General features: G+C 38.9%; 1 protein-coding gene across 2 annotated transcripts in view; it reads right to left on the bottom strand.

The window, feature by feature from the left end:
* The window catches only part of LOC119908630 (exostosin-1-like), a 166622-nt gene extending 162529 nt beyond the window's left edge, over positions 1–4093 (bottom strand). The window contains exons 1-3 of one of the 2 annotated variants that reach the window (XM_038726436.1): positions 3388–4093; positions 1754–2430; positions 514–1265 (exon numbers count right to left, since the gene is read on the bottom strand). In XM_038726436.1, coding sequence (XP_038582364.1) covers positions 514–1265; positions 1754–2041 — 1040 coding nt within the window. In that variant the 5' untranslated portion in view covers positions 2042–2430; positions 3388–4093. The remainder of the gene's footprint in view (positions 1–513; positions 1266–1753; positions 2431–3387) is intronic. The other variant, XM_038726437.1, reaches the window with a different exon arrangement.
* Between the last annotated feature and the right edge of the window lie 23262 nt (positions 4094–27355).

The raw sequence follows: 27355 nt of genomic DNA, 5'->3' as shown, positions 1-27355 counted from the left end.
GGAGCACAGCAACAATGAAGCTCAACTCCCATGACAACTAAGAAATATGTACATGAAAGCATCCAACCTGTTACATTCAAATAAAAGAGAGCAGCTTTGTGTCTCTGCAGCTAGTCCCCAACACTCTCCAAGCAGGAGAGTTTTCAGCCAATAAACCACACTTGTGATGATCGACAGCAGTAACAAGCACATCACTGCACACAAAACAACAAACATTTGTGAGGAGCTGTAATGAAGCTCAAACACATACATTTGAAATAACTAACAGCAAATAAGAGCCCATAACGAGATAACTGCCACGGTGCTAATGTCTGCTGAAACACAAGCTTTCTTTGCAGGAAGATAAACCTGTAACAATTACCTCTGCTTTAACTGTGTATATGTTCTTTATTGAGATACTAATTAATCCTTAATTGATAGCTCTTCAAAGCAGCAATGCTCTTTTCAAATGGAAATAAAAGCACAGCCAGAATAAGATGAATCAAGGTAAAGAGATCAAAAGATATGTCTTACTTTGAGTATTCTTCATTATCTCTGTCACAGCGAAAGTCCTTGTGTTTCTCCCAGTCTTTGCCATGTTTACAAGTGGTCAGCAGAATAATATCTTCCCCGTTGTGGATGTGATACAGAGCATTCCTTGTCTCAGAACCTATACCAGTTAGGTATCGTTTCCCTTTGAAAACCAGTAGGTACTTCCTGGAAGGCGGTGCATCATTGAATGTCAGATAACCTATGCCCCCTCCTTTTAGCGGGTGATCCTTGGAGAATAGAGGGATGGAGATATCAAAGTTGGGCCGGAAGTTGACCACGTCTGCGCTAGCCCTGGCCAGTATGGCCTGGCCCACCTCAAAGCCCAGATCCTCTGTGTAGTCCGGCCAGGTGCCGGAGTAGAGGTTGAATATGAGGTGATTCCTGCCATCATTCCACGTTGGCAGGCTCTGGATGCGGAGCCTGACGTTCTGGACGTACTGAGCCGAGAGCTGGTCTCTGTCCAACGTGTCCACAGCCAGAATGAACAGACAGGCCCTCGATGGGTCCGTGGTGTGGAAGCGAGACTCCTCGATGGACGACAGGATCTTTTGATAGGTCTGGGAGATCTCGTCCCCTCTCAGCGGAGGGTAGATGTAAACCCTGAAACCAGACTGGCAGCGAGCAAAGTCAAAGCAGGTTTCCATACGGCAGCGCTTGTTCTTGTAGATGTTGTCCCGGATTGCACGTCGTTCACGAGGTGAGGTGTGCTGGTGATGGAGCTGAGGGCTGTCCTCCTGCACACACAGAAACAAACCGTTAGGACAACCCAAAATTCAGCAAAGTGATACCTATTGCACCACCGTGTCTAATTCACATGTTTATATGTACAGTACATGGTTCCATTATATAAATCCTGCATGATAAACTCTCAGTTAACACATAAATAAAATTAAATCAATTTCAAGGCTTTCTACAAAACATCAAGGAAAAAGTCCTACATGCTTTATATCTGTGGGAGAGTCCTAGTTATTTTATGCTGTCAGTAAAGAAAATCATTCAAATACTGTACGTTTTAGACAATAGTTTAAAACTGCTTTTCCATCGAAGCAATTGTGAAGCAAAGCAATGTGTACTCTGTTGAACCTGCTTCTTACTTGCAATAGAGTATTCTTATATTGTGGTAATCAGAATACTTAAATGAGCCACTAGGTTTCCTTTTTGTTTTCAGATAATGAAGCAGATGACAAAAATCTCCATAATTTGTGTTCCTTTCAAATGATACCTCTTGCTCTCCCCCCTCCAGGTACGGCTCCAGCAGGTGGGATGACTCCGGCCAGTGCCTGGGAGGTCTAGATGGGCTTCTCTGAGGCAGGGGCTGGTGCACCTCCTGGCTCTGGTGGTAGTATTGGTATTCCTGCTGGTAGTACTGATGGTACTGGGGGTACTGAGGGAACTGGTGATATTGGTACGGCTGCTGCTGGAACTCCCCGATTTGCAGACCCCACAGGTAAACGAGGAAGAGAAGACCGGCCCCCACAGACACAAGCAGGTACCGCTTCTTGGCCTGCATGTGTGCTGTGGGGGGAGGAAGAGGAGGACGTGGTGGATTTGGGAGGGGGGAGAGGAGAACAAGGGAGGGAGAGAGGACAGGTGGGAGATACAACAACTAAAAGAGGAGAGGTAGGTGAAGACGGTAAGAGGTAGATAGTGATGCAGGGGAGAGGGAAGAAGGATGGGGAAAAGACGGGATTTAAAAAAGGGGATAAAGTGAAAAGAGAGATGAGAGGAGAAAGAGTAAAGGGAGGATAAAGGGGGGATACAAAGTAAAAAGAGAAAAGGAAAAGGACAAGGAATTAGGAAATGATGAGCAGAGGATGTGCAGGGAGGTAAGACACAGGTCAGCTTGACCCACAAGGCAGTCTCTCTATCCGCAGCTCGGCATTTTGGGATCTGGAGTCACTAAAAGAAATAGAAATGTAGTCATGAATTAAGTTACAAGTTACCAATAAGTCTCGAATTAATCAGGATTTTTAAAACTGAGTCAAAAAATTTTTATTATTGATACATTTGAAAGTGAAAGCTATAGACTACTAATAGAAAACACAAAAGCACCCTAAGGTTATGGCCATCCTTTTATAGTCCATATTGACTCTAACTGTCTAACTGACACTGCTATGTCAGCATCTTATCTTAAAAAAAAACAACAACAAAAAAAAACCGCTATTTCCCCACAGTGGATATTTATCTTTTTCTTATGAGCATTCAAGTCAGATGAATGCACAAAAATACCCCACATGCATTTTTCGAGGCTAAACGTACACAGGATCTCTTATCTGTAACAAAATAAGTTATTGCATTAATATGCATGCACCTCCAAATCGATGGTATTGGTTTAAATGTTACAATAAAAACTATATCTCATGTTAATAGGACTACTGTGTCGTATCCGCTGTTTCTGATCCCCTATTTTGTTATTAATTACATCAAATTTGAATATCTTTTATCCTCAGTCGTAGTTTAAGTCAGCGAGGCATGTTTAAGGACTTAGATGCAGTGATCAAACAAGCACCAACACTTTTTATAATATAACTTTTTGACGACACGTGCCATTGACAGTTTTGGCAATTAAACACGTGTTCGCCTTTTAGTAAAGACATCTACCTAATTCAATGTGACTAAAGACATTCTCATGTTCGATAAGCAATGCAGCATTAAACTGCAGGATTCCTGAATGGCGTTTGAATCGCCGTAAGGAATACACTGGGAAACAACACGTGGGCTCGTCTTGCCATTTAGTGAAACATCGCCTTTCAAAAATGATTAGGATTTTCCAATAGTAGTGATCTCTTTAAATTTGTCTCGGTAACGAGTCCATAATTGGAGAGCCGTCACCAAAATTCCACTCACGTATCTTACCTGTTTACAAGAAACACCTGTGGTCCCAGGAAGGGGTTGGGATCTCCGCTGCTCTCCCCTCCAGCCTGAGCAGGACTCCATAGTTTGGATACATATTGTCCAGCTAAACCCAAGACACACCTATTCACAAATCCATCCACAAATTATAAATTATATTAAAACCAGGGGCGGGGAGCCGTCACTGAGCTCTGTGTCCGCAGGGTTGCCAAAAATAATGCGCTGCCTTCATCGTCCACCGCGTCCCAGTCACAAACTTTCCTCAAGAAAGCACCACGGGGTGATTTTCATGTGAACGAGACCCCGACCGCGCGAACACACAGGACGGCAGGTATCCACGGTGTGAATATATTCACACGATCATCTGCCAGAACAGCCGTGATAACATCGACAACATCCATCCAGAATGAACTGATGTGTTAAACAAGGTGCGTACATCTCCAAGCAACAACTGAAAATCCCGGAAAGAGAAGATCCAAACTTTGGAATTTAAATCCACAGTCACACCTGCGCGCTTCTGCTCGGTGAAAAATAAGCAGAACTCATCATCCCAGGTAAGTTAAGGAAATGCCGGCGCACCTGATCCGGAGAGACGCGCTTCAATAAAATCCTATTAAGAGCGACTTCACGGTCCGCTGAATGACAGGCAGCAGGGTTTTCTCAGTAGGGTTAAAGTACGGATCAAAAAAACACCCTGAGTGTATACTGGGCTTCTTCTGGGTTATTCCATTCTGACTACTCGCTTCCAACAGACCCGTTGTCCTCACGTTTCCATCCTCAAATCTTCAATTGGATGTGGACTGCGCCACCGTGCAGCATCCAGCAACATCAGCAGCAGCGCAGATAAGCCAGACAGCAGCAAGCTGGCAGACTGTGGGGATCTGAGCACGCATGGGGCGTCATTTGGCTCGGATAAGGTACGAAAGCGGTAGCTCGCCATAATTCAGCATCTCTCAGTCTACACTGGTAGCTTTGTTTGCATCACTTTAATGGTGAGTAAAGTTCTAAGAATGTCCCAAAAAATGTCAGGCAGATTTTCTGTTTTCAATTTGCAAACCAAACTCCATTCATAATGACGCGAGTTATAGCCTACTCATATATATGAGTGAACTTTTAAAATGAGTTTTCTTACCACCGGTAAACAAAAGTGCTGCTTGGTGATCGCCTGTGCTGAATGGATGCTGATGGAGGCCAGTTTATATTGACGATAACTATGAGGATTTCTAATAGGGTCTGGTCTTTTGTTCGGGAATTACACTATGGGGGAGTTTGTTGATGTAATTTGCCACATTTGCAAAATAAGATCATCTTTTGCTGTACTTGATCCCATAAAATTGTAGGCTTCCCTTAGGTTATGATGATTTGGTGCAAATGTCATTAAGGGATTTCTCCTGGCTTGTCAGGGTTTAGTGAAGTGCCTCTTTTGCAAACCTATGCACTTTTAATTAAGTCTTAGCTCATTAAATCTTTTAATGATTTGAATACTCGGCCCAATGAATCAGCTTTGACCACTTATCTTTCCTGCCCTTCATTCATGTTGCTGTTAATTTGCAGCCTATAGAAGCCTTTGACTGAATACAATTAATTTTACTCATGATTTAAATAAATTAGTGAGCGGGAGTTTACAGACGTTGTGAATCCACACATCATGTAGCAAACAGCGCCATCTTGTGGTTCATTATGCAGCCACATTTCAACACATGTAGAACATAGTCCCAATTTTGACACAATGGATGAAACCAACCTATTACTGCAGGACAAGCACTGATATTTGGATAAAAATGGCCATTTCAGAGGTAAACTTTTGTCCAAGTTAAGATCTCATCGTGTTATTAGAAATAGTTTCCCAGGGATTGGAGACCAAACCCATTGTGCATAATGAACATCATGCCACCTTTCAAAATTATTTCAAAGTAACACAAAACACTGTGGCCTTAGAACATAAGTGATCTCCCACTTAGTTATTCTCAGCCAATGAAAAGGCTCTTTATGCCTTTTTACAGCCAAACCAGGCTCCTTATAAACTGTCATGCAGAAAGTGGTGCTTGCCAATCATAAAAGGTGAAATCAGCAAACTGCACAAATCGCTTTATTAATTCCAATACTGTCGGTCTGCGATCCTTTATAGCTAAGTAATGAGAGACAGAAACAAGACAAGATCTCTGTCTTTTATCTTCCAAAGCTGTATGTAACAATTTGATTTGGAATATTGCATATAACAATATGGACATATTAGTCCATATTGTTTAAATGCTAAAAATCTGTAGATACACCCACACACCTACAATCTGCATCAGTTTACCTCCCCCTGTCTTACCACTGAAGTGCACTTCATTGACACTTGATTGAAGCTTCATGACTGAAATGATGATGCTCTCAGATTCAGTGTTGTGATATTCCAGGTCTTACAGTATATGAGCTCAGATAACTAGCTGTGAGACATAAAACCAGGGCAAAGTTCAGTAATGTGTATTGAGTCATTTAAGCTCTGGTTTTTGATCTCAGCTAAATTGAATTTCGATTTTGGGCTATATAAATAAAATGCACTTGACCTGTTTCCAGTCTCAGCCGATTGTGTCAGTTCTTCCACTTTCTGATTTGTGCCACTAATCTGGAGACGTATTGATAGAGTAATGATGACTGTATTAAAGGCTTTCTCTTCCCCTGATACAGGCTTTAGATGAGACATGATTATGAGACTGATCTGGCTTTAAAATCATTTATTATTATTATTATTTTCAGGTTAATTTGATTGCTTTTTGTTCAACATCCACTAAACATAGCTATAAAATTCATTGCTCATGCAGTTTTACATGTTTCTGTTGTTCTGGTACCAAAACTAGACCAATCGCAGGAAGTATGAGCAGCATAAATCCTGGAGTTCAAACAGTTTAGGAGGTTTTCAATTTATTTGAGCTCTCAAACTGTAGATGTTTTCTCATCTTTAATCTCTAGCTGTACAATAGCAGAATAAATCCTTGGGCATGACTTTGGATTGTAGGAAGGCAGAGCCCAACATTTGTCTAAAACACTACCAGTCTCTCTCTGCACACCAGAATCTCACGTTTTGTTTTCATTTAGCCTACCTGTGGTGCGATAACTGAAGGATTGGCTGGTGTTGATGGCTTCATGGTCGATTAGGGGATGATAAATCTGAAAAGGTCGCAGAGCAACAGAGAGAGGGAGACAACTTTGATCTGTTTCCAGTCTCGGTCCATCGCTTCAGCTCCTCCACTTCCTCACTTTCACCATCAATCTGGAAGCTTATGGGATAGTTCAAATGGCCGTTAGTAGAGTCACTCTTCTCTCCTGTACAAGCTTTTAGGCCGAGACTGTGATCCAGCTGTTAAAATCATTTGTATTCATATTGTGTTTTATACTTTACTTTATTGGATTACATTCACGGAGCCCCTGCTGCTGAGATGCCGTTAATTAGGATCAGTGTTTCTTCTTTGGTAAATACACAATACATTCTGATTTTATAAAATGTGCTGTCTTGCTTAGTTCAATCTCAGTCTTTTTTCTTACCTATTTTGTGAAAGTGTGATTGAGCTGCTGATTTGTGATGGCTGCACCTGCTGCCACACAACTGATTTAAATCTCGGTAAACCTCCTGCCCTAACCGCTTTATGGTTTACATTTAATAGTTAATTTACTCCTCATTTAGTTGGTCGACCTTATCCGCACTGAATTCACATTGCACATACATCAGCAAACAAATAAATTACATATTTTTGATTGTGTTTCTTTAGACTTTATTAATTTGTCCATGCTTTGTTAACCTGCTTTGGTGAACTGTTGCTTGTTTCTAGAATGGCCTGATCAGCCACTACATATGGTCCCCTTGGTGTTCAGTCTGGTGGGTCAGATTTGTCTGTTCAGTCCATTTAGTCAATAGTTTCCTTGATAGAAACCTGATATTTTCTCTGATGCTGAGTCAAGACCAAGACCAGTTCCCCACATTACATGACACACAATAAAATGTGGAACGAGATCATAGGTACTTCTCAGATTGATCTGAAAAATCCACATTCCACAACACTAAGAGCTGAAATCAACATAAGCATCTTTATTCAACACTCCTTTTCCATGCTTACCATCACGGGGAGCGGTGACAGTCATTAACAGTAACAACACATTTTAAATTAGGGTTATTGGTTGCATTTGAAGCAATACGTTTTACATCCAATCAAAGTTAGGATGTTAACAAATAAATCAGACAATACAAAAGCAATTTGATATTCCCAAAGTTATGGTCTTGACTGTTCTTGAAATAAAATCCCAAGTCCTCAATGACCGAGACAAGTCCGAGTACAAATGCCATCAAAAAGTGGTCTTAAGACCGGTCTCGAGTACTACAACACTAACCTGATTACATTTGTGATTTTTTTTTTTTTACTAGGGTGGCGAACTGACATTCACATGTCATGGCTACACATTTTCTATATCATTTAATGCCATTAAAAATGGCTCACTTCATGAGTTTTGGGCATGCATAAAAGGATGAAGTCATGGGGCCTATGTTAGCATGGTTACAATTTTGGTTAGGTTTATGCACCAAAACTACTTGCTTAGGTTTACTTTACATTACATACTGTACATAAGTCAAGTAACATGACATAAGTTAAATACGTTACATAAGTTAAAATAAGTGTTCTGTAGTAAAAGTTTTGGTTTCACTTGAGACAAAAACAGGAGTCTCCTGGGTGAAAGTCCTGTGTTTGTTTGACCACTATGACCAAACCTCCCTACGATGACTTTGTTGCTCTTCATACAGCATCACATGTATGACATTTGCGCATAAAATGACACGCCACGTCTGCGCAATATCTGCGCAAAGTCAGTAGAGACCAAATGCCATGAAACGACCAAAAATGCATTGTGATAACATGCAAAATGACATAAGCCATTGCCATGTTTATTCATAAGCCATTTGATGATACCAGGCTGTGTGATCAGTTGTTGGTTTTGGTCTTGTCATGGGATTTATTGATAATAAGACAAATATAGAATATCACTCGACTAATCAAATAAAAATGTACATATGCTAAAGCTTTGCAGATATTCTTAATCCTGATATTATTATAAAATTTATTGAGTTAAAGTAGAAAAAAGTATGTTATTACTCTGAGTCAGGAAACACAGCATCTAATAAGAAACCATCAAGAATAATTCAAGGAAATTACAACCTGCACTTTAAATGGCTCATCACATGGTTCCTTTCTTCTAAGTTCCTTGTAGAAGAAAACATATTTAATTGACTTAAAGGACTTACTAAATAAAAAATACAAGCATGCCTTGAAAATTTTTGTCCAATCCATATTTTTATGAGTTTTTTCATGCAATCAGCCACTGATTTCTCAGATATCCACTGCAATGACTCTGGGGATAAAAAAATAAGTTTGAACAGTTCTGAAGATGATCAGCGATCCCCAGAAGTGATTCCTGTGTGAGAGAAAAATGATTTGACTTTGTCTAAATCTTTGTTCAATATGCCATGTGGAGGAGTTATCTAAATGCTAACAATGTTGACTGAGTCACCTCAGAGCACGTGTAGACCTCCACTACCCACACACACACTCCAATACACACACAAAAGTAAAAAATCAATGGCTATGGTCTGGCTTTTGATTGTTTGTTTCATCTAATGACTCCAGCTAACATAATGTATGACACGCGTGCGCACACACACACACACACACACACACACACAGAAAGCCAGCTGGGCCACTAGCAGTGATAATCTAGTTCTGTTCAGATGCTCCAGCTCAGGTTTTGAGGCTGCAATGCAATTTTCAAACAATCCACATTCTTTGGACCATCTGGTGCAGAACAAAACACCAAGTGAGGCTGTAATTATTTTCCATATGAGAATCAAAACAAACCAGCAGAACAGCTACAAGCCTCCTCCATCTAGATAAGTGCATGAAGTGACACATGGTGGATCAGCAGCCAAAGATGTTTTCATGGTGGAATCAAATAAATCAATTTGAAATGAAAATCCAACATTCTAATACAGTTAACCTCACAAAACATCGTTCTTGGGTTTCTGAGTGGAAAAAAGAGAGAAGACGGAAAAAGTTTTGACCTAACCTTTAATACTCATTCATAATAAATATACTTTAACAAGACAGATTAACAATATACGACAAGATCTAGAGCCCAGTGATTGGGGAGGTACAACAAAAATATTTAACCTTAAAATAAGGAGACATGAAGGCTCTGCATTCTTAGATTCAGTAAGTGTTTTTCGATCAATGTCAGGTCTCATGTTTTACCTGTTCAACTTTAATGCTTTTGATCCTCATCTATGAAAACATCATATTTCCACACAGTCAAAGAAATAGAAAGTGTTTGTTCTGGTCATAGTTTAGTTATTAATTGAGAAGCAGTCTGTGTTGCTGGTTTGTTCAGTTCAGGCTTATAATGAATTTACAAACTGTTCAAGAGGAAGCCAAATTAGACATATTTTGCAAAACCAGCGCTACAGAAACAGTGAGCGGTCATATGTCACCTGCTCTGTTGAAGCTAGTTACATTTGTTCCATCAGCTACTGCTGAAATGCAGACTCCACATTGACTGCTTTTTTTATTCAACCTTTATTTTACCTCGAAATTTACCTCCATTTAAAATGTGTCCTCATATACGATGGTGTTGAGAACTCTATCAAGAATGGTAAACAACAGTAATGTATGTGGACACTGTTAACACTTTATTGCGTTAATGGCCATTCATTTTCCAGTCTCAAGTAGTCATGGACACAGACAGAGAGAGACAGACAGCATAATTACATCTTGTCAAATAGTCCCAACACCCTGGAGACCACGCTTCATAACAGGGTGAGAAAACTGACAGTCTTATAGATTAAGTGAGCGGTGCTGCCTGCAAAGATAAAAAAATAAACTGGACAAAGCATTTCATTCTTTTGATAACAATTTTTTATTTACGGCTCCCACCCTCAACAATCAACTGCGCATTGTCCGGATGTTTTTTTTGTTGTTGTTGTTGTTTTACTTCAAGGAATTGACTCAAGTTAAAAGTGTACAGTGAGGTCAGTGGATTGTCCACATTAATCAAGACTCTGTTTAGGAAAGATGTGTTGCTCATGACTTTAATAATGCTGTTTTTCAACATTTTGACCAGGCTTAGAAGCATTAAAGATTATAGATTATTACACTTTGGGATATATGTGCAATTTGTGATGTAAATTTAAGGTTGTACATTTGCCTCATAGGTTGTTGTTCAGTTTTATTGTGCTAAGACAATAAAGGAAATCCATTCTACATCACAGATCAAACATCCAGCTCATGTATATAAGAAAATGTGTAGTTTTTTTATTTTATGTCTGTTAGTGCTGTTTTTCATAAGAGGGTTCAGTAATTTGTTTGGTAATGTTAAAAGTTGTAGTGTTAAAAAACGAGAAAACATACATGAACAACATTTTATGTTACGTTATACAACATGTAAAGTAAGCTCAAAAATGTACATTTCATCATTGCTGCAATACCTAAAGCCTGAAGCCTAAATGAAAAACAGAATCAAAATGTCTGGTTGGTGCATTATTTTTTTTGTAGAGTCAAACCGGATTGAGCCCAAATCCAGAACACTGGAGACTAGACTTCAGTTTGTAATATTTAATGACACTTACTGAACGCAAAGCGTACACAAGGTGGTGCAGGTGATAATCAAACAAAGGAGGTCCATGAACTGAAAAGCAGAGGGCTGTTTCACAAAAGCAGAATTTAGAAATCCAGGATAACAGAAAAAGCTGGGCTTGACCTAGTGTGATCAGGCTTTATCAGTTTCACAAAGGCCAAACCAGGTTCAGTAGGAGCAACTATGTCAAGCCAGGTGTAAGTAATTCAGATTTCTTCAAGAAACCACACGATCGATCACCTGAATGCTGAAATGGAAAAGACGTATGCAGCATACTTTACACACATTGAGTAACAGTGAATAAAAACGTTTACTTTGAAAAAATGCACATAATATAAAAGAAAAGAAAGAAAGAAACATGACCGCAGTATTAAAACAGCGAGAAAAGGCGTGGCAAAAATAGAGGATCAACCGAATTAGTAAGTAGCTAAAAATATCACTGGTCTTTACTGAAACTGTCATAATTATAACATTACCATTCATGATAACGTTATGTCAGACCTTAAAAGTGAGAAGTCGACTTATTAATTATTATTATTATTAATTACAACCACAAATCAACATATTATCTATTCAATTCCATTTTATTTGTATAGCTCCAATTCACAACAAAAGTTATCTCCTTGTAGTGTGTGTGTGTGTGTGTGTGTGTGTGTGTGTGTGTGTGTGTGTGTGTGTGTATGAAGTAATATTCAATGCTGAAATATCTGAGTGGGGAGTCTGGGGGTCCTCCTCCAGATGTTTTAGAGCTTCTGCCTTCCAGAGAAATATTCTGCACCACTTTATGGTGGAAATGTCTTTATTTACATAAAAGGAAACACAAAATTCAGCTGGCAGGTGACAATTCAAAATATTAAAATATAATGCAGTAATCAGAAGGTTGTTCTTTTAGCTTAAGTTACTTTTTTTGGACAAGGCCCAATTGTTTCTTCTATGTTTACATTGCATTGCATGTTTTCTTAATGTGCAAATAAACCTTTCTTGAAGCATTTTCAGTTATTTAACATTTTTTATTGCAAGCAACATTTTTTAACAAATGCTTTCAAAATCTATATATTCATTTTTATTAGGTCTAGGCAGAGAGGCTGGAGGTATGTCGATTTTGTGTGAAAATAGTGTACTTGTTTAGTCGATATGGATAATAGATAAGAAGTCAGTGATATGGTTCCCATAGAAAATACTATATCATATTTGTAACTTGCCCCAGAGGCTGTAGTCCTACAGTCTGATAGCCAGTCTGGCAAATTAGTAAGTATAACATGATGGACATCACAGGTGAACAGTTCCTGCTGTGCTAATTGATATAAGTTTTACAAACTGTCAGTTGTCTGAACTGCACACACTTGAGAAATTTAACAAAATAAAATATCAATAAAAACCCTGGCAGGACTTGGACTTAGATATGGAAATGAAAAGAGGTAGGCCTACTGAGGAAATTGGAAATCCAGCAACTACAAAAAGAAATGATCGTTGCAAAGCACACTGTGAGCATGACTGTAACACAATGTATTAATCATTGTTTTCTCTCCCAAGCTCGCAGCAGTTCAGTGATCCCAGGGAGAGAAAAAGAAGGTCAAAAAACATTGTGGTGTCCTCTCCCTGTTGTTTCATGAATAAACTGTGCACAATATGGCCTCCTTATTGAAGTGGGACTATAATTTGGGAGTATTATACAACTATGAAACCTAATGAAAATTATATAGGAGGCCTATCTCTCGCCTCTCTCTCTCTCTCTCTCTCTCTCTCTCTATCTCTCTATCTCTCTCTCTATATATATATGTATCCTATATAGTGTGTGTGCCATACATGTCTTGAGTGACATGTAACGTCCACTGCTCACTTTCAAGGCACAATATAACATTATGATTATGACAGTTTCAGTAAAGATATTTTTAGCTACTCACACATTCAGGCGGTCCGTGTTACTTTTTCTTTTATTTATCTTTTTTTTTTACATGTCATGTGCTTTTATTCCACATAAACCTACTCTCTGATGCTCATTGTGTGCAAAATATGGTGCACACGTCTTCTCCAATTATGAAACCTAATAACCACAAACTGCAATTTTAATGCAGGCTACTGACAAACATGCAAAACACATACATAAGAACATGGAATAACTGAAAAAAACACTTGTGTAAAAAAAATTAATTATAAAAATGTTTGGGAACCCCTGGTAATGTGTGAATGGGTGTTTTACAAATTGTTTAAACAAAAAAAAACAGACACAGTGGCTGCTTTACTTGCACTTTAGTTTGTCTAGTAAGGAGTTATTCCATGACACAGATGCTGTAATCCTGACTGACTTGGTTTAGTATCTTTTTTCTCTCTTAAAAAGCACCAAGCTGCTCACGGCTTATCTCAAATTGAAGTTCCTATAATGTTTTTTCAAATAAAGGGGAATCCTATTTGACCACTGGAACAAGATGACGTGTAATAGACTGACGAGATGACTTCCTCCTGTGGGGATTAATTTCATCATCCTCTCTCCCACTACACAATGTTCTCTTTCTTTCACACAGTGCACTGTGGAGATGATAGAACTCATGTACCTGATAAGAGCAGCTGTGTTGTGTTGGAAAAAATTGAATAATATGTGCTGGAATGTCAGATATTGTTCGGAAGTGAACACCAGCAATGTATGTGTGTGACTCGGTTGTCCTCTGTCACATTACTTTTCATTTTATGTGTCTTTTGCTTTGAATATTTTTCCTCCCTTTGAAAATAATAGTATATTTATTTATTATATTTCTTTGTGTGCTTTTCTCTTGTCTGTTGTCTTTTTACAAAGAGAAAGTGTGCATCCCCTGTGCCGCTAAAAAAGATTTTATTGTCCTTTTCAAGAGGATTAGAGACACTATTTTTTTGGTGTGTGTGTGTGTGTGTGAGAGAGAGAGAGAGAGAGAGAGTCACAATATCTGCCTCTCTTCCCTCTTTTCAGCCACATCTCCACTTTCCCAGGCCACTTCATTGTTACTCTTTACTTGTCCACCGGATGCCCTCAGACTTTTCCCCTGTCATTCTAGATCCTGCCACTCCCATCTGACCTGCAGTCACCTCATTCCCCTCACCTGAGCTACCATGCCCATCTCTCTACCTTCACCTCATTCCCTCATCAGCCACTCTCTACATATACTGGCCCACTTATTTGTTCCTTTGTCAGTTTGTCCTAGTTGCATCTTGCGTTTGAGTGTCACCCGAACCTACCTGTACCTGTGTACCTGCCTGCTTCATCTGCATTTGCATCCGATCCAACAGCTCTTCATAGCTAAATGACAATAGGTCTATTGTCAGTTTTCGACACATACAACCAGTCCCCAAAACCACATGTATGACCATTGGGTTTATTAATAATAATAATAATAATAATGATCTTTATTTGTAGAGCACTTTTCAAAAAAAAGTTACAAAGTGCTTTAACAAGTGTAAAGACAATAATACCCAAGAGACAATAATACAAAAACAATACAAGATAAAAGCATGAAAACATTGAAAAGACTAAAATACATGTTTAAGATAAATATAAAATTAGTAAAATACAATAAAATAAAAGGGATAAAATAAAGTCAAATATCGGGAAAGGCTCTCCTATAAAAGTATGTTTTAAGAAGGGACTTAAGGAGTTCACTGACTCAGCTGACCTGATTTCCTCGGGCAGGCTGTTCCAGAGCCTCGGGGCCCTGACAGCAAACGCTCTGTCCCCTTTAGTTTTCAGTCGAGACTCTGGAACAGACAACAGACCTCTGCCCGAGGATCTCAAGGTACGTGCTGGTGTGTATGGGACTAAAAGTTCAGAAATATAACAAGGCGAGAGGCCATGACGAGCTTTAAAAGTAATCAATAGAATTTTAAAGCCAATTCTAAAACATACTGGGAGCCAGTGTAATGAAGCTAAAATAGGAGTAATGTGGTCATATTTCTTTGTTCTGGTTAAAAGCCTGGCAGCTGAGTTCTGGACAGTCGATCAATAGATTTTTGGGTTAAACAGGTGAAAAGGCTGTTGCAATAATCCAGGCGTGATGAGATGAAGGCGTGTAAAAGTTGATAAAAAACATGATTGAACAAGCTTTGTGGTGTGCTGCTCGAAATTTAAATTACTATCAAACCAAACACCAAGGTTCTTTGCAACAGGCTTAATGTGATTTACTAAGTAACCAGCAGATGGCAGTATTTGATTTGCCATCTGCTGGGACCCAGTGACCAGGATTTCTGTTTTGTCTGAGTTCAGCTGGAGGAAATGATTTGACATCCATTTTTTAACTTCACAAAGGCAGTTATTAAGTGAACTCAGCATTCCAGGGTCTGTGGATCTGACGGGCAAGTATATTTGTGTGTCATCAGCATAAATATGAAAAGAAATGCCATGTTTACGGATAATATGTCCAAGGGGAAGCAGATACAAGGAAAACAAAATGGGTCCTAAGACCGACCCCTGAGGCACACCATATTGAACTGGACAGAACAAAGAGACATAGTTGTTTACAGACACGCAAAACTTCCTATTTGACAGGTAGGATGAAAACCATTCTAGGGCAGTACCAGAGATCCCCACCCAGTGCCTCAGTCTGTCTAACATGATGTTGTGATCAATGGTGTCAAAAGCAGCACTAAGGTCCAGGAGTACCAGGACTGAGCACATGCCTTCATCAGCAGACATTAAAAAGTCATTGGTGACTTTAAGCAGGGAAGTCTCAGTGCTGTGGTACTTCCTGAAACCAGACTGAAACTTTTCAAATAATTGTTATTTTCCAGTACAGTGAGCAGCTGTTTGGACACAATTCTTTCAAGAATCTTTGCAATAAAAGGCAGTTTTGAAATTGGTCTAAAATTATGTGGGATGGAGGGATCTAAACCAGGTTTCTTTAAAAGTGGGTTCACGCAAGCCGTTTTAAAATAATCAGGGACACAAGCAGTATATAGGGAGCTGTTGAAAACAGAGATCAAATGGGGCCCAACAGAATCTATTACTTTCAGTAAAAACTTTGTAGGTATTACATCAAGTGGGCCGGAGGACACTCTCATTTGTGATACTGTTTTTAAAAGCTCAGACAAGTCGATGGAATAAAACTGGTTAAAACTCTCTTGTTGCGGGTGAGGAACCTCTGAGTAAGAGGCCGCGGGGGTAATAGAGGCTCTGATTGACACCACCTTATTGGTAAAATAAGATAAAAACAATCATTACTTCCAGCTGAGGCACAAGGAGGGGTTGGGTTTACTAGCTAATCCACAGTCTTAAACAGAAACCTGGGATTGTGTTTATGTGTAGTAATGAGTTCAGAAAAATAGTGTGTTCTCGCATCCTTAACCATGTTATTGTATTTAATTAATAAATCCTTCAGACTGAGGTAATGGACTTCGAGGCTGGATTTGTTCCATCTGTGCTCTGCTTTCCTGCATTCCCTTTTTAGGCTACGAATGCTGTCATTTATCCAGGGTTGCTTACTAGCTTTAGACGTAGGCCTAACCTTTAGAGGAGCAGTAATATTTAGTGACGACAAGCAGATATGATTGAAGTGATGGACCAGATTGTTGGTGTTGGAATCAGACAGGTTTGGCTTTGGCTCTGAAAGAATGCGCAAAACTTTGAAACACTTTGTTCATTAAAGAGTGAGAACACACGAGCTTGGTGAGGCAGCATGAGTAACAGGCGAATCGCAGCTAAAAACAATACATCTGTGGTCAGATTTGGTCATGTCCACTAATTCCACAGAGGAAATGCTGACACCCAGGGTAAAAACCAAGTCCAGTGTATGACCACGGTTATGGGTTTGCCCTCTGACATGTTGTTGAAGAAGTGGCCATATTTAAAAAGTCAGTTGCATTAATATTGGTGGGGTCATCAACATGAATATTAAAATCGCCACAAAGAACAATTCTGTCATAATTTAAAACCAGAATAGATAAAAATTCAGGAAGTTCTGATAAAAATCCTCCAGGCGGTTTTGGGGGGCGATAAATTATAACAAATATGATAGGTTGCAGCCCTCCAAGTTTAAGAGTGAGAACTTCAAAGGAGTTAAATTCATCACAGCGTACTTGATGACATTTAAAGCAACAAAAGCAACAAAACTACTTGGTTAGGTTTAGGAAGACATTGTGGTTTGGGTTAAAATTAGTACATCATGCCAGAGATGGGGACTCGAGTTAGAGACTCGTCCTCGAAAGACTTCAGACTGGAGGTGCGGGACTCGTGAACAATGTTTATTTTTGAGGAAACTTCTGATGAGCGTGCTGTTATTCCCTCACTCCGTTACCTATAACCTGACTACATAACACGTAGCATCTGCTGCGCAATGAGAGAGGACAACACAAGCTGCAGCTGCTGAGCCATTCATCATAAACTTTAGCTTTAAAACTTCATACAACAAGACCCAAACAAAGAAGTGCTGAACGCAAATAGGTTAGCAACCTGTGGTGAGTAAACATGTTTAGCTCAGCATTGGCCATCTAACGTTAGCTTGCTTCTTGCTTTATCTCCGACCTACGGGAGGTTTGCTCCGACTGTCGTTCATTATGAAAAGATTAATGAGTATCCCACTGGCTACCATCACCCATACAGTCTATGCCATCACCTTAATTAATTATTGCCGTAGGCTGTAAAGAGGTTACAGGTTTATTGTTGATCATGTAGCCTTACAGTTTTATTTAGTTAACTTTAGACTAAGTTTGAAAATCAACAGGGTTTGTTGACTTACAGTAGTTTATAAGTTGTCATTAATTGTAGACGCATTGTACATTAGGCTACATGGTTGTGCTCTGTAAGTTCAAAACAGGTTACAGGTTTATTGTTGATTATGCAACATCACAGTTTTATTTAGTTAACATTACACTGGGTTAAAGAGTCTGGGGAGTGTGTTGACTTACAGTATTTAATAAACAGTCAATAATTGCATTGATTGGTTGTGCTCTGTAAATGAAAAACTGGTTACAGTTACAGAATTCCTTATAGCTATGCAGTTTTATTAGCAACCTGGATTGAACGTAGCAGGTGATGCAGCATTCGTAATAACCACGAGCGACTTGAGACTTGACTTGGACTCTTGCTCAGAGACTTGAGACTTGACTTGGACTCTAGCTCAAAGACTTGAGACTTGACTTGGACTCTTGCTCAGAGACTTGAGACTTGACTTGGACTCTAGCTCAAAGACTTGTGAGCACCTCTGCATCATGCAGCCTCTATAGAGGACGCAGCCTAACAATAAACATAATTATGGGTCGTAATAAGCTGCTGCATAATTGACCTATAAGGCTGTTTTTCAGGGTTGGTTCAAACTTGCTGTCCATATATGTTTATACTCTTTTGCTCTGGGACTGTTGTCCTGGTTGTAGCCTTAGAGCCCTTGCAGTAGTTTCAGTTCAGGTAAATGTTAAAGCTACAGCAAAAAATGTATACTTTCAACAACAGCGTGCCTTGAATTTTGGGGGAACAGTTTGGGGAAGGACCTATCCTTCATGACAATGTCCCTGTGCACAAAGGTCTGTAGAGAAATGATTTTCCCAGTTTTGTGTGGAAGAACTTTACTGGCCTGCACAGAACCTTGACCTCATCGCCATCCAACACCTTTGACATGTACTGGAGCACCAGTGTGCCAGGACTTCCAACATCAGTGGCCGACCCTACTAAGGCTTTTGTAACTGAAAGGGAGCACATCCTGGTAGCCAGGTTTTTAAATGTTTTGGAAAGCAGCAGACTAAGTATGAAGATATTTACTAAGGCCCTTGTTTTTCGAATACAGTGTTCAATCACAAGGGTGTAATGTTTAGATGTCCATATACTTTTGGCCACATACTGAACGGATACAAATTAAGTAAAACTGGGAAATCAAAGTAAAAGTACACAGGTATTAGAGTCAAATTATATTAAGTACTAAAATTACTCATTATGCAGAACGCCCCATTTCTGAATATTATATCATTAAATTATAGTATTGATACACTGAAGTGTAAACCACACTGCTGCTGCATCTGGTAAAGGCTTTCTATACTGATGGGTAGCTTAATCCATAAAAATGCATAATTGTTGATTTATATTTTGTATTAATAGTTGGAATCAGCAAAGTAACTAGTGAAACTGTCAAATCAAATGCAGTGGAGTAAAAAGTACAATATTAAACGTAATGGAGTAGGAAAAAAATAACATAAAATGGAAATACTCCAAAAAGTATCTCAAATTTATACTGACTCTCTTATATATTTATAATTATTATATAACATAAAGTATATTGTTACATCATCCACCTTATAGCTAGTTGTCATGGCCAGTTTCTATCCCTCAGAGAGAGCATTTAGTTAAGTAGAATGAGGGACAATGCAGGTGTGGGTGATATTAATCCTCACTGTTTATTGCTGCTGTTGTTCTATCAGATGTGCATCTGAGTAAAGGCAGTGAGACCCTGTTTCTGACAATGTTGAGATGACTGGTTTATCCAGTGAATATTTGCTCAGATAAATGAATTCCCTTGGCCTCACAGCTTCCTAAAATATTTTCAGCATTAATGGCTTGTGATGGAAGCTGTAAATTTGTGTTAATATGAAGCGGCCATCTTGAGGTTTTGGCATTTCAATTATCCAAAACACCCTGCGCAGTACACTCTGTCATCCTGTCAACTTTAATGTTTTAATATTCTGTTTTAAAAGCCTGCTCACAAACACACAAATGCAATACATACTGTGTATAGGCATTTAGTGCAAACACACTCACACAAGTTTTGATTTATAGTCGGAACTATGCTTCAGTGACTAACCAGGGTAAAATATTTATATGAAGCCAAATGAATGACGTTCTCATACATTTTTAAGTGAGTCTGTGAAGAGGGATCATTTAGTAGGTAATCCATCTGAGGAGCAAAGCAGGCATTCAGGAAAGCATGCATCACGACATTGATGTTGACTGACATGTGATTATCTTGATCAACATGACCCCAGAATGCACACACTTACACATTTCCCATTATTTCACATAGATATGTACATTTCACGCTCATGCACTACTGCTCCTGTTGTGCACACTATGCCTTCATGCTGTAATTTAATTTTTAATGTCATCTTGATAGTCTAATGTAGCTGCCATATGTTTTGTGTTTAATGTATGTAAATAATGAAACACATTTGCTCTCTTGATGTATCCTTTTATTTGCTGCTGCCCCCAGAGGTCCTGTTGTTTTGTTTTTTTTAACAAAAAACCATGTCAACTATGTCTGATTTCATACAACTTGGGTCATATGTTTTGTAGTTTTCAACTCTACATCACTACAAGGTGCAAGACATACCCATGGTCAGACTATGAGACAAGTTGTAAACCATGCAACAGTTTAGCCAGATTTTCAAAAAACAATTTATTTTGAGAGAAAACCAAAAGAGAGAACAGTGGTAATTGTATTCCCTTCCAAATAAATGTAGAGAATCTAGTGGTTGTTTTTCTTACAGTGTCAGACTTATTTTAATAAGAACATATTGAACTGTCATTTCCCTTTAAGTTACATGAAGTACATTTACACCATGGCTCCTGTGACTCAGATTGGTTCCGGTGACAGACAGTGCAGCTTGCACAAACCACAAAGAAAACCAGATGCTCCATTGTTTGTTACTTACACAGGGAGAAAAACTCATCCATTTAAATTTATTTACATGGATGTATGCATCACATATTGTTAGATTTGACATAATTTATAAAGCAAATGCAATACAAAAAGAAACATTATTAGTGAGCAGAACCAAGCGATGACTTGCTGCAGAGCCAGAGGAGTTGTGCAGAAGAAATAAACAATACATCTCCACTCTCAGCCCCTCCAACTATACATTAGTCTTAAAAACAAATGAAGATCAGTTCTGGCCTGAAACTCCCATATTTACTGAAAGTCACTATAATCACCACTTGCATCCTCATCATGTTCTCTCTCATTTCTTGTCTGTCATGCCTCAACTTTTTCTCTGCCACTTTGCAATAAGAAAACACTGTTAACCAAAGGTTTCTGATGCACGAGTCATGTTTACCTCGGCTTTCAGAAGGTGAACACTGCTAAAAGCTTGAACTTTTTGCTACGTTCAGGTAACTTCAGTATAAAACACTTTTCTTGCAGAGATGGGACTTCTTAACTAATGCTGTAGTAATAGTAGGCTAATAAGACTCTTTCATCAATGGCTTTTCAAGATGTTTAAAAATGCTTCACATAGCAAGACTTATAGGTGTGTCTATAATTCAAAGGTCAAACCAGAAAGTGATGGAGCAAAACTCACACATGTCGTTACAAAATAGGTGGTGCTGGAAGCTTGGTGTTTTAGTGACTACTTACTGTTGGTTATGGCGGGTTTTGTTTGTGGCAAAGGTTATAAGAGTTAAGCTATATTTGCATTTGTTTCTCATTCAGTTCATTCAATTTACCAGAACATTACATATATTTTCTTCGCTTGTGAAATGTCAAATGAATCCACTAATCACAGCAATTCCACTGAACTGCTGTTTTAACCTCTTGGTCATGGTTGGAATTTTGTTGCTTCTTCATACTATTCAGTGAAAGAGATGCAGGGTCACTCTGACACAATCGTTGGTGCATAAAACATTTTAAACATGCATCTTCATTTTTGCTGCTTGACGAGGCTGTACCATAAAGCCACATAAGATCTGTTCATGCACACCTTGCTCCGTAAAGCCATGAAAATACAGCAGCACAACAAGCACATGCAAATCTGAACAATTGAATTGAGCTCCTTCAGTGTTAGTGACACTCCTGCTACTTCTTCTCTTCCCACACACTTGAATTCACAGTAACCAAAATACCAATTAAATACTGAGGAGGAAAAAAACTGTGTGTGCAATGGCTGGAAAGCCCCACCATCTGCCATGGTGAGAACAGAGCTTGTGTTTACCGCTTAACTTGTTTGGGGTGGTTAAGATGCCATGATTTGAAATTTTTCTGATCAGAGGTTCACCATCAACTGATGTACACTCGGTGAAGCATTGTGATAGTTTTTCACAGAAGATCTAAAGGCAGCAAGAGCCCATCCTCCCAACCATCATCATTCTCTCTCTCCCCTTTTCACTCCATTGCTTCCAATACAGAGAAGATAAATCAAGTGCCATGAGTCCATTGATGTGAGGGGAAATAGATGGGCCATTTGTTGACAAAACTCATTTTCCCACTTCCAGGTAATAAAGTAGACCATGTTGTTGTTTTTTTTCTTCTTCTTCCTCTTCTTCTTATTTTCGCTGTAGCTAGAGGTTTGTCACCTCGTCCGCCTTCCTTCCTGTGTCACTCGTTTGTCTTAACAAATAGGTGTGTATGGTAGCAGACAGTCATAGTGATTGGACTAGAGTGCACACACACATACACACACACACACACACACACACACACATTAACGTGCAGTCTGGCCTACTCTGCTAGAGGCACCTGCTGTAGTCTGTGAACAGGTGTGCTCTGCTAATAAACTCAGCAGGAGCACTGAATCTGCTTTTATTTTGCTGTCTCTGTTATCCCTCTCCATTTCTCTCTTGTTTTTTCTTTCCCTCTGTTTACTCCCAAGCAGGTGCGGCAGTTCACCAAACCCTAAGCCAAAAATATGCATCGAATAACTATAAATAAAATGTTCCAACTGGCAAAAAAAAATCAATGATATGGAGAATGCACAGAATTAGCTGTAACTGAGCTGTAAAAGACACCAATGTTATTAGAACAAACATTTGCATCAGTGTCAACACATCACTGCATGTATGAGGCATATGTACATCCCTCTCCTCCTGTCTTAACCTCTTTTTTATCCATACATGTCCATTCTCACCTGGAGGGATGGTTTGACTGATGTGTGGGCAATTTTCTGGTTACACTACATTGATCACTGCTGAAATGAAGAGTCTCAGGAGGGAAACCTTCATGCTTTTGGATGTCTCTCTTTCCGCTGTAATTCGATTGCTAAGAAGATCCATGGCAGAAATCCATTCTGAATGTAGCTGGAAACATTGAATCGCTGCAAAAAGTTGGACCATAGAAGAATAAAATGAAAGCTTTTGAGTGTAAAAGTAGCGGTTTCAATATTGAAAGACTGAAAATATATAAGGATTTCCGGATAAAGGAGATTTAGTGGGAAATCGATATTTATAGCTAGTAAAGGGATAATAAAGGGATCTTTTTAGTAGATGATTATTATAAATGCCCTTACATCTATCCTCATCATCATCCTCAGTAAAGTAATTTCACTCCTCAATCTAGGGTCACAGAATTGATAAATGTACCAATATAACTACAGCATTACATTTCTAAAATCCTATGTAAAAGTTTCTTATATAAGAACTGTGCTAAGTTTTTCCTTTAAATGTCAAACTATTCCTTTAAGAGGAACAGGCTCTAGATTTTCTCAGCCTATCTGGGGATTCAAACGCAAAACTTTCCATTCACAAACTTGCTCATTCCAACATCTAGTTACCATTAGCTTTTAACTGTTGTTGTCTCTCTTGACCTCCTCCACAATGAAGACCGCTCAACTGGAGTCTCTCTCTTGAAAGAGGTAGAAAATCAATGTTTTGCTTAAGTACAAGAACAATCAGGGTGGGCTGTTGCAGGAGCTGAAACCTCACTCTCTACACTCACTCCACCACCTACACATTCTGCATCCTGTCTGAACAAAAAAGCAAATAAATAAATGTTTGAAAGCAGATATTTGTCAGACTTATATTTTGTAGTTTGTATTTTGTAGCTCTACAGTTGGTTACCTACAGGCTGGGGCCAGCTAGGAGTGATTTTTAAGCAAGCACATAACTCAGGGAAAGTTTAATAAATGTGATGTGGTGTTTGGTTGCTCTCAAGTGACAGTTTCACTCATATTGTAAAACGCTTGCATGCACAGGCAATTTTACACGCACGCGCCAAGATGTGTGGATGTATGCACAAATGTGAGCTTAACACACTCGTTCAAATCCACACACACATAAGCAACATGTGGACTGTGGGAGCTGTAAAACTGGGTATTGTGTTGCTTCTCTGCCAGCAGAGCAGCAGGAAATCAATGTGTCATATTATTACTCACATGTACCCATTTAATTTCAGTTCATGCAGTTGCTTTTTGGAATGTTTTCTCGTGGGGGAATGATATAAAACATTAATATTTCCATTTGAGAAAAGAAAATAATTAAAGTGAAATATATACAGTATATATTATATATAAGATTTCTCCCAGTTGGCAAAAAAGGACCACAAAGTGTCAATAAACCAGTTACAAAACAGCTGCAAATCCACCATCAAAGGCAGTTACATGTTCAAAATACAACTACAAAAACTTGGTATTTTATTACAAAATGTCAGAACAAACCAATACAGATCCATAATGTGATATTAAATTATGTTTTTAGTTCAACTTATCTGGTGCGACTACAACATTAACAATAGTGGTAAACATTTTGAAATAATGCATGAAACTCACACATAATAAAACTTCCATTCAGCCAACATGGTGTGAATGTAACGTTAGCCTTACCAGTGTTTTGTTAACTTCATGCTTCGCTGTGTTAGCTTGATCTGCCAGCAGCTCCAGTCCACCAATGTTAGCTGCTTGTCCCGTTAGCTGACATTTATAAATTTGCAAGCCAAGTATGCAAATAGATTGCTCTCTAATCCTTGTCACCACCAGCAGTTTGCACAGAGGAGGAAACCTACTGACGTTTCAAAGTATGTTGGATGCCAACTGCCAATTTTCAAGGTGTAACAGAAAAATAATGTGACAAATGACTGCTCCTAGGGAGACATAAGTAGAGCTGATAATGTTACTTTTCCAATTACTACTGTTTGGAGGCAAAAACGCTAGCAGTGCAATCAAGTGAAGTGAGCAGCAGATTCCTGGCATGGCCTCCTCAACTTTCACATTTCCTCTGAACTTACAGTGAACTAAACTCCTTTTTCGCCCCTCCTCGTGGCCTGCCGCTAATTAATTTTTCTAGAAACTATTGATCTTTCTTTCCCTGGTGCAGCTATGAATAAATCACAAGAAAATGACAGAGAGGCTGCTGTGGCTGGCAGACACTAAACGAAGGAGGGGGAAGGAGGAGGCTCTCCACTGACTGGCCTGTTTGAAACCAGGCTGCCTGGTCGCCATCACATCACGTGACAAAAGACATTTTTTTTGTGCTTTTATGTGGATTTCTCCCTCAGTCTCTCTGAAAGAAAACAGGACCAAGTGGCTCTTCATGTGGAATAATTAAAGTCTAAATCTAATGGTGTGTGATACAGTATCAAGTTCAACAGTAGATATGTTTTAGCTGACTGTCTTAGCTGCCAAATCTGCTTATCCATATGTAAGAATTAAATAATTTGCAAGTGAGGTTATAGCCTAACACAAATTAAAAAATGCCTCCAAAATCCATAAAATATGTATGTCTAATTCTTTAACTTGATGGTTGTAAAACCTACACTATATGGCCAAAAGTATGTGGACACCCCTGCCCACATACTTGTGTGTCCTTTAGGGGTCGGGGTGTTTACATGGTTTGGAGTGGGCCTGTTAGGTAAGGAAAATTCTATCATCTTGTAGCTTCTTATTGAAGGACACTATATGATAAAATTATATGTTGTATTCAGTGTAATATTACTTTTCCTTGTAACTAAGTAGTGTAACTAACTACTTTTCTAAAACGGTAATATTATTACTAGTTACTAAGGCAAGTAACACTGCGTTACTCGTTACTGAACGCACCATCCTTGACGTAAATCCACGACTGTGCGACTGCTCAGTGGGACTGCTTGCACCATCAGTTCCTAAAGTCACTAATGCTCTTGTGGATGAATGTGAGTAAATTTGTGCAGCCAGGTTCCAAAATAGGGTGGAGAGCCTTCACACAAGAATGAAGACTCTTATAACAGCTGATTAATGTCCACATACCCTTTATGGGTGCAGATAAAGTTTTGTCATAAGGTGTATTTAAGTAATTTGACGTAAAAAAATTTTATCAATATTTTCTTTTTTGAATCATTAGATGTTGCAAACTTCAGGTCATGTTAAACACAATACAACCCACTGGTGTTGTGATTAAAAGACATACTGTATATTGAAGTAAACAGAAGAATGCATTTGTGTATTTAGCATCTGAGTTTTCATTTTGGCTCAGTCATCAGGGTCAGTGGTGTATATGAAATACATTCCCTTCAATCTTTCAGTGAGGTGGATTTACGTTTGTGCTGAGTAAGCACTTCCCCAGCCACGCCCCGCCAAATCAAATGTCACACAGTCTCCTGGGGTATTAATCACACTCACACACATAAACAACACACACAATCAGGCCCAGAAGCAGAAAGAAAAGGAGAGGAAAGGTTACTTGATAGGAAGCTTGGTATTCTGGAAACATTTACAGTATATAACCTTAAACATGTAGTAACACACACACATACACACACACACAGTTAACGTGTTTTCATAAGCATATTGTGTCTTGCCCTTGACCCACCAGTATGAACTCACCCTGTGCAGCTAAACATTGTTCAAACCCAAAAAATGGTTAATTCCAGTGGAGATCCAAACATTTCGAGAGATATCAAATATGTCAGGCTGAATTTAGGGGCAATGTATATGGAATGATAGATTTTGATTTGTATTTGATTGAATGGTGCTGCAGTTAAAAAACAGGGTGTCTAAGTAAATTATAGTATAAGCTAATCAAATGTTATACCTAGATGTTCAGGATTTAAAGCTTACTAGATTTGTGCTTTTAGGATATGGAAAACATAAAAAGCAGTTATTTTGTTGTTGTACTTTGCCTTCATTAGCCAGATGTAAGTGCAGAGAAACAGTGGGCATCACTGGTACGCCACAGAATGCCCCGCTGTGTCTTGAAATGACTAAACATTTCACTTTGTTTAACATTTCCACAGCTGTATCAACAAAAAGCAGTTTCCTTTTACATTCAGGGCAGCTAAAGCTTTTAAAAGTGTCACTTGGTGGTGCAATTTAATTGATTATGATCAGGAGCCTCAGATGTGATGTAGTTTTATTAAGTTTTTATTGCAATGTTCATCAACACTACATTTGCTGTCTTTGGAGTCTGTGACATGTTGATTTGGGTTGCACACAAGAATGCATTAATATGCTTTTATTATTATGACCTTTAGTTTTAAAGCAGGTCCTACATATTACGTAGTGGTCTGTCTCAGGGGATTTTCAAACCAAAAACAAAGTTACAGGGGAACACTGGATAGCACTGGATGGATGTGTGTGAGGCACAAGGTTGTTAAAGAAGAATGATGACAAACAAATGACTGATGATTACACTGACATCTGTGAGGAGAGTCTCTTTGTCAAACAGACAGATGATTAGAAAGAAACTCAGCAGGCAGAA

The sequence above is a fragment of the Micropterus salmoides genome, unplaced genomic scaffold, assembly GCF_014851395.1.
Source record: "Micropterus salmoides isolate LMB-PRFRI ecotype aquatic unplaced genomic scaffold, ASM1485139v1 Ms_hic_scaffold_18, whole genome shotgun sequence".
Classification (NCBI taxonomy): Eukaryota; Metazoa; Chordata; class Actinopteri; order Centrarchiformes; family Centrarchidae; genus Micropterus; species Micropterus salmoides.
The sequence above is the reverse complement of the archived record's forward strand: the minus strand, read 5'-3'. Positions and strand labels throughout refer to the sequence as shown.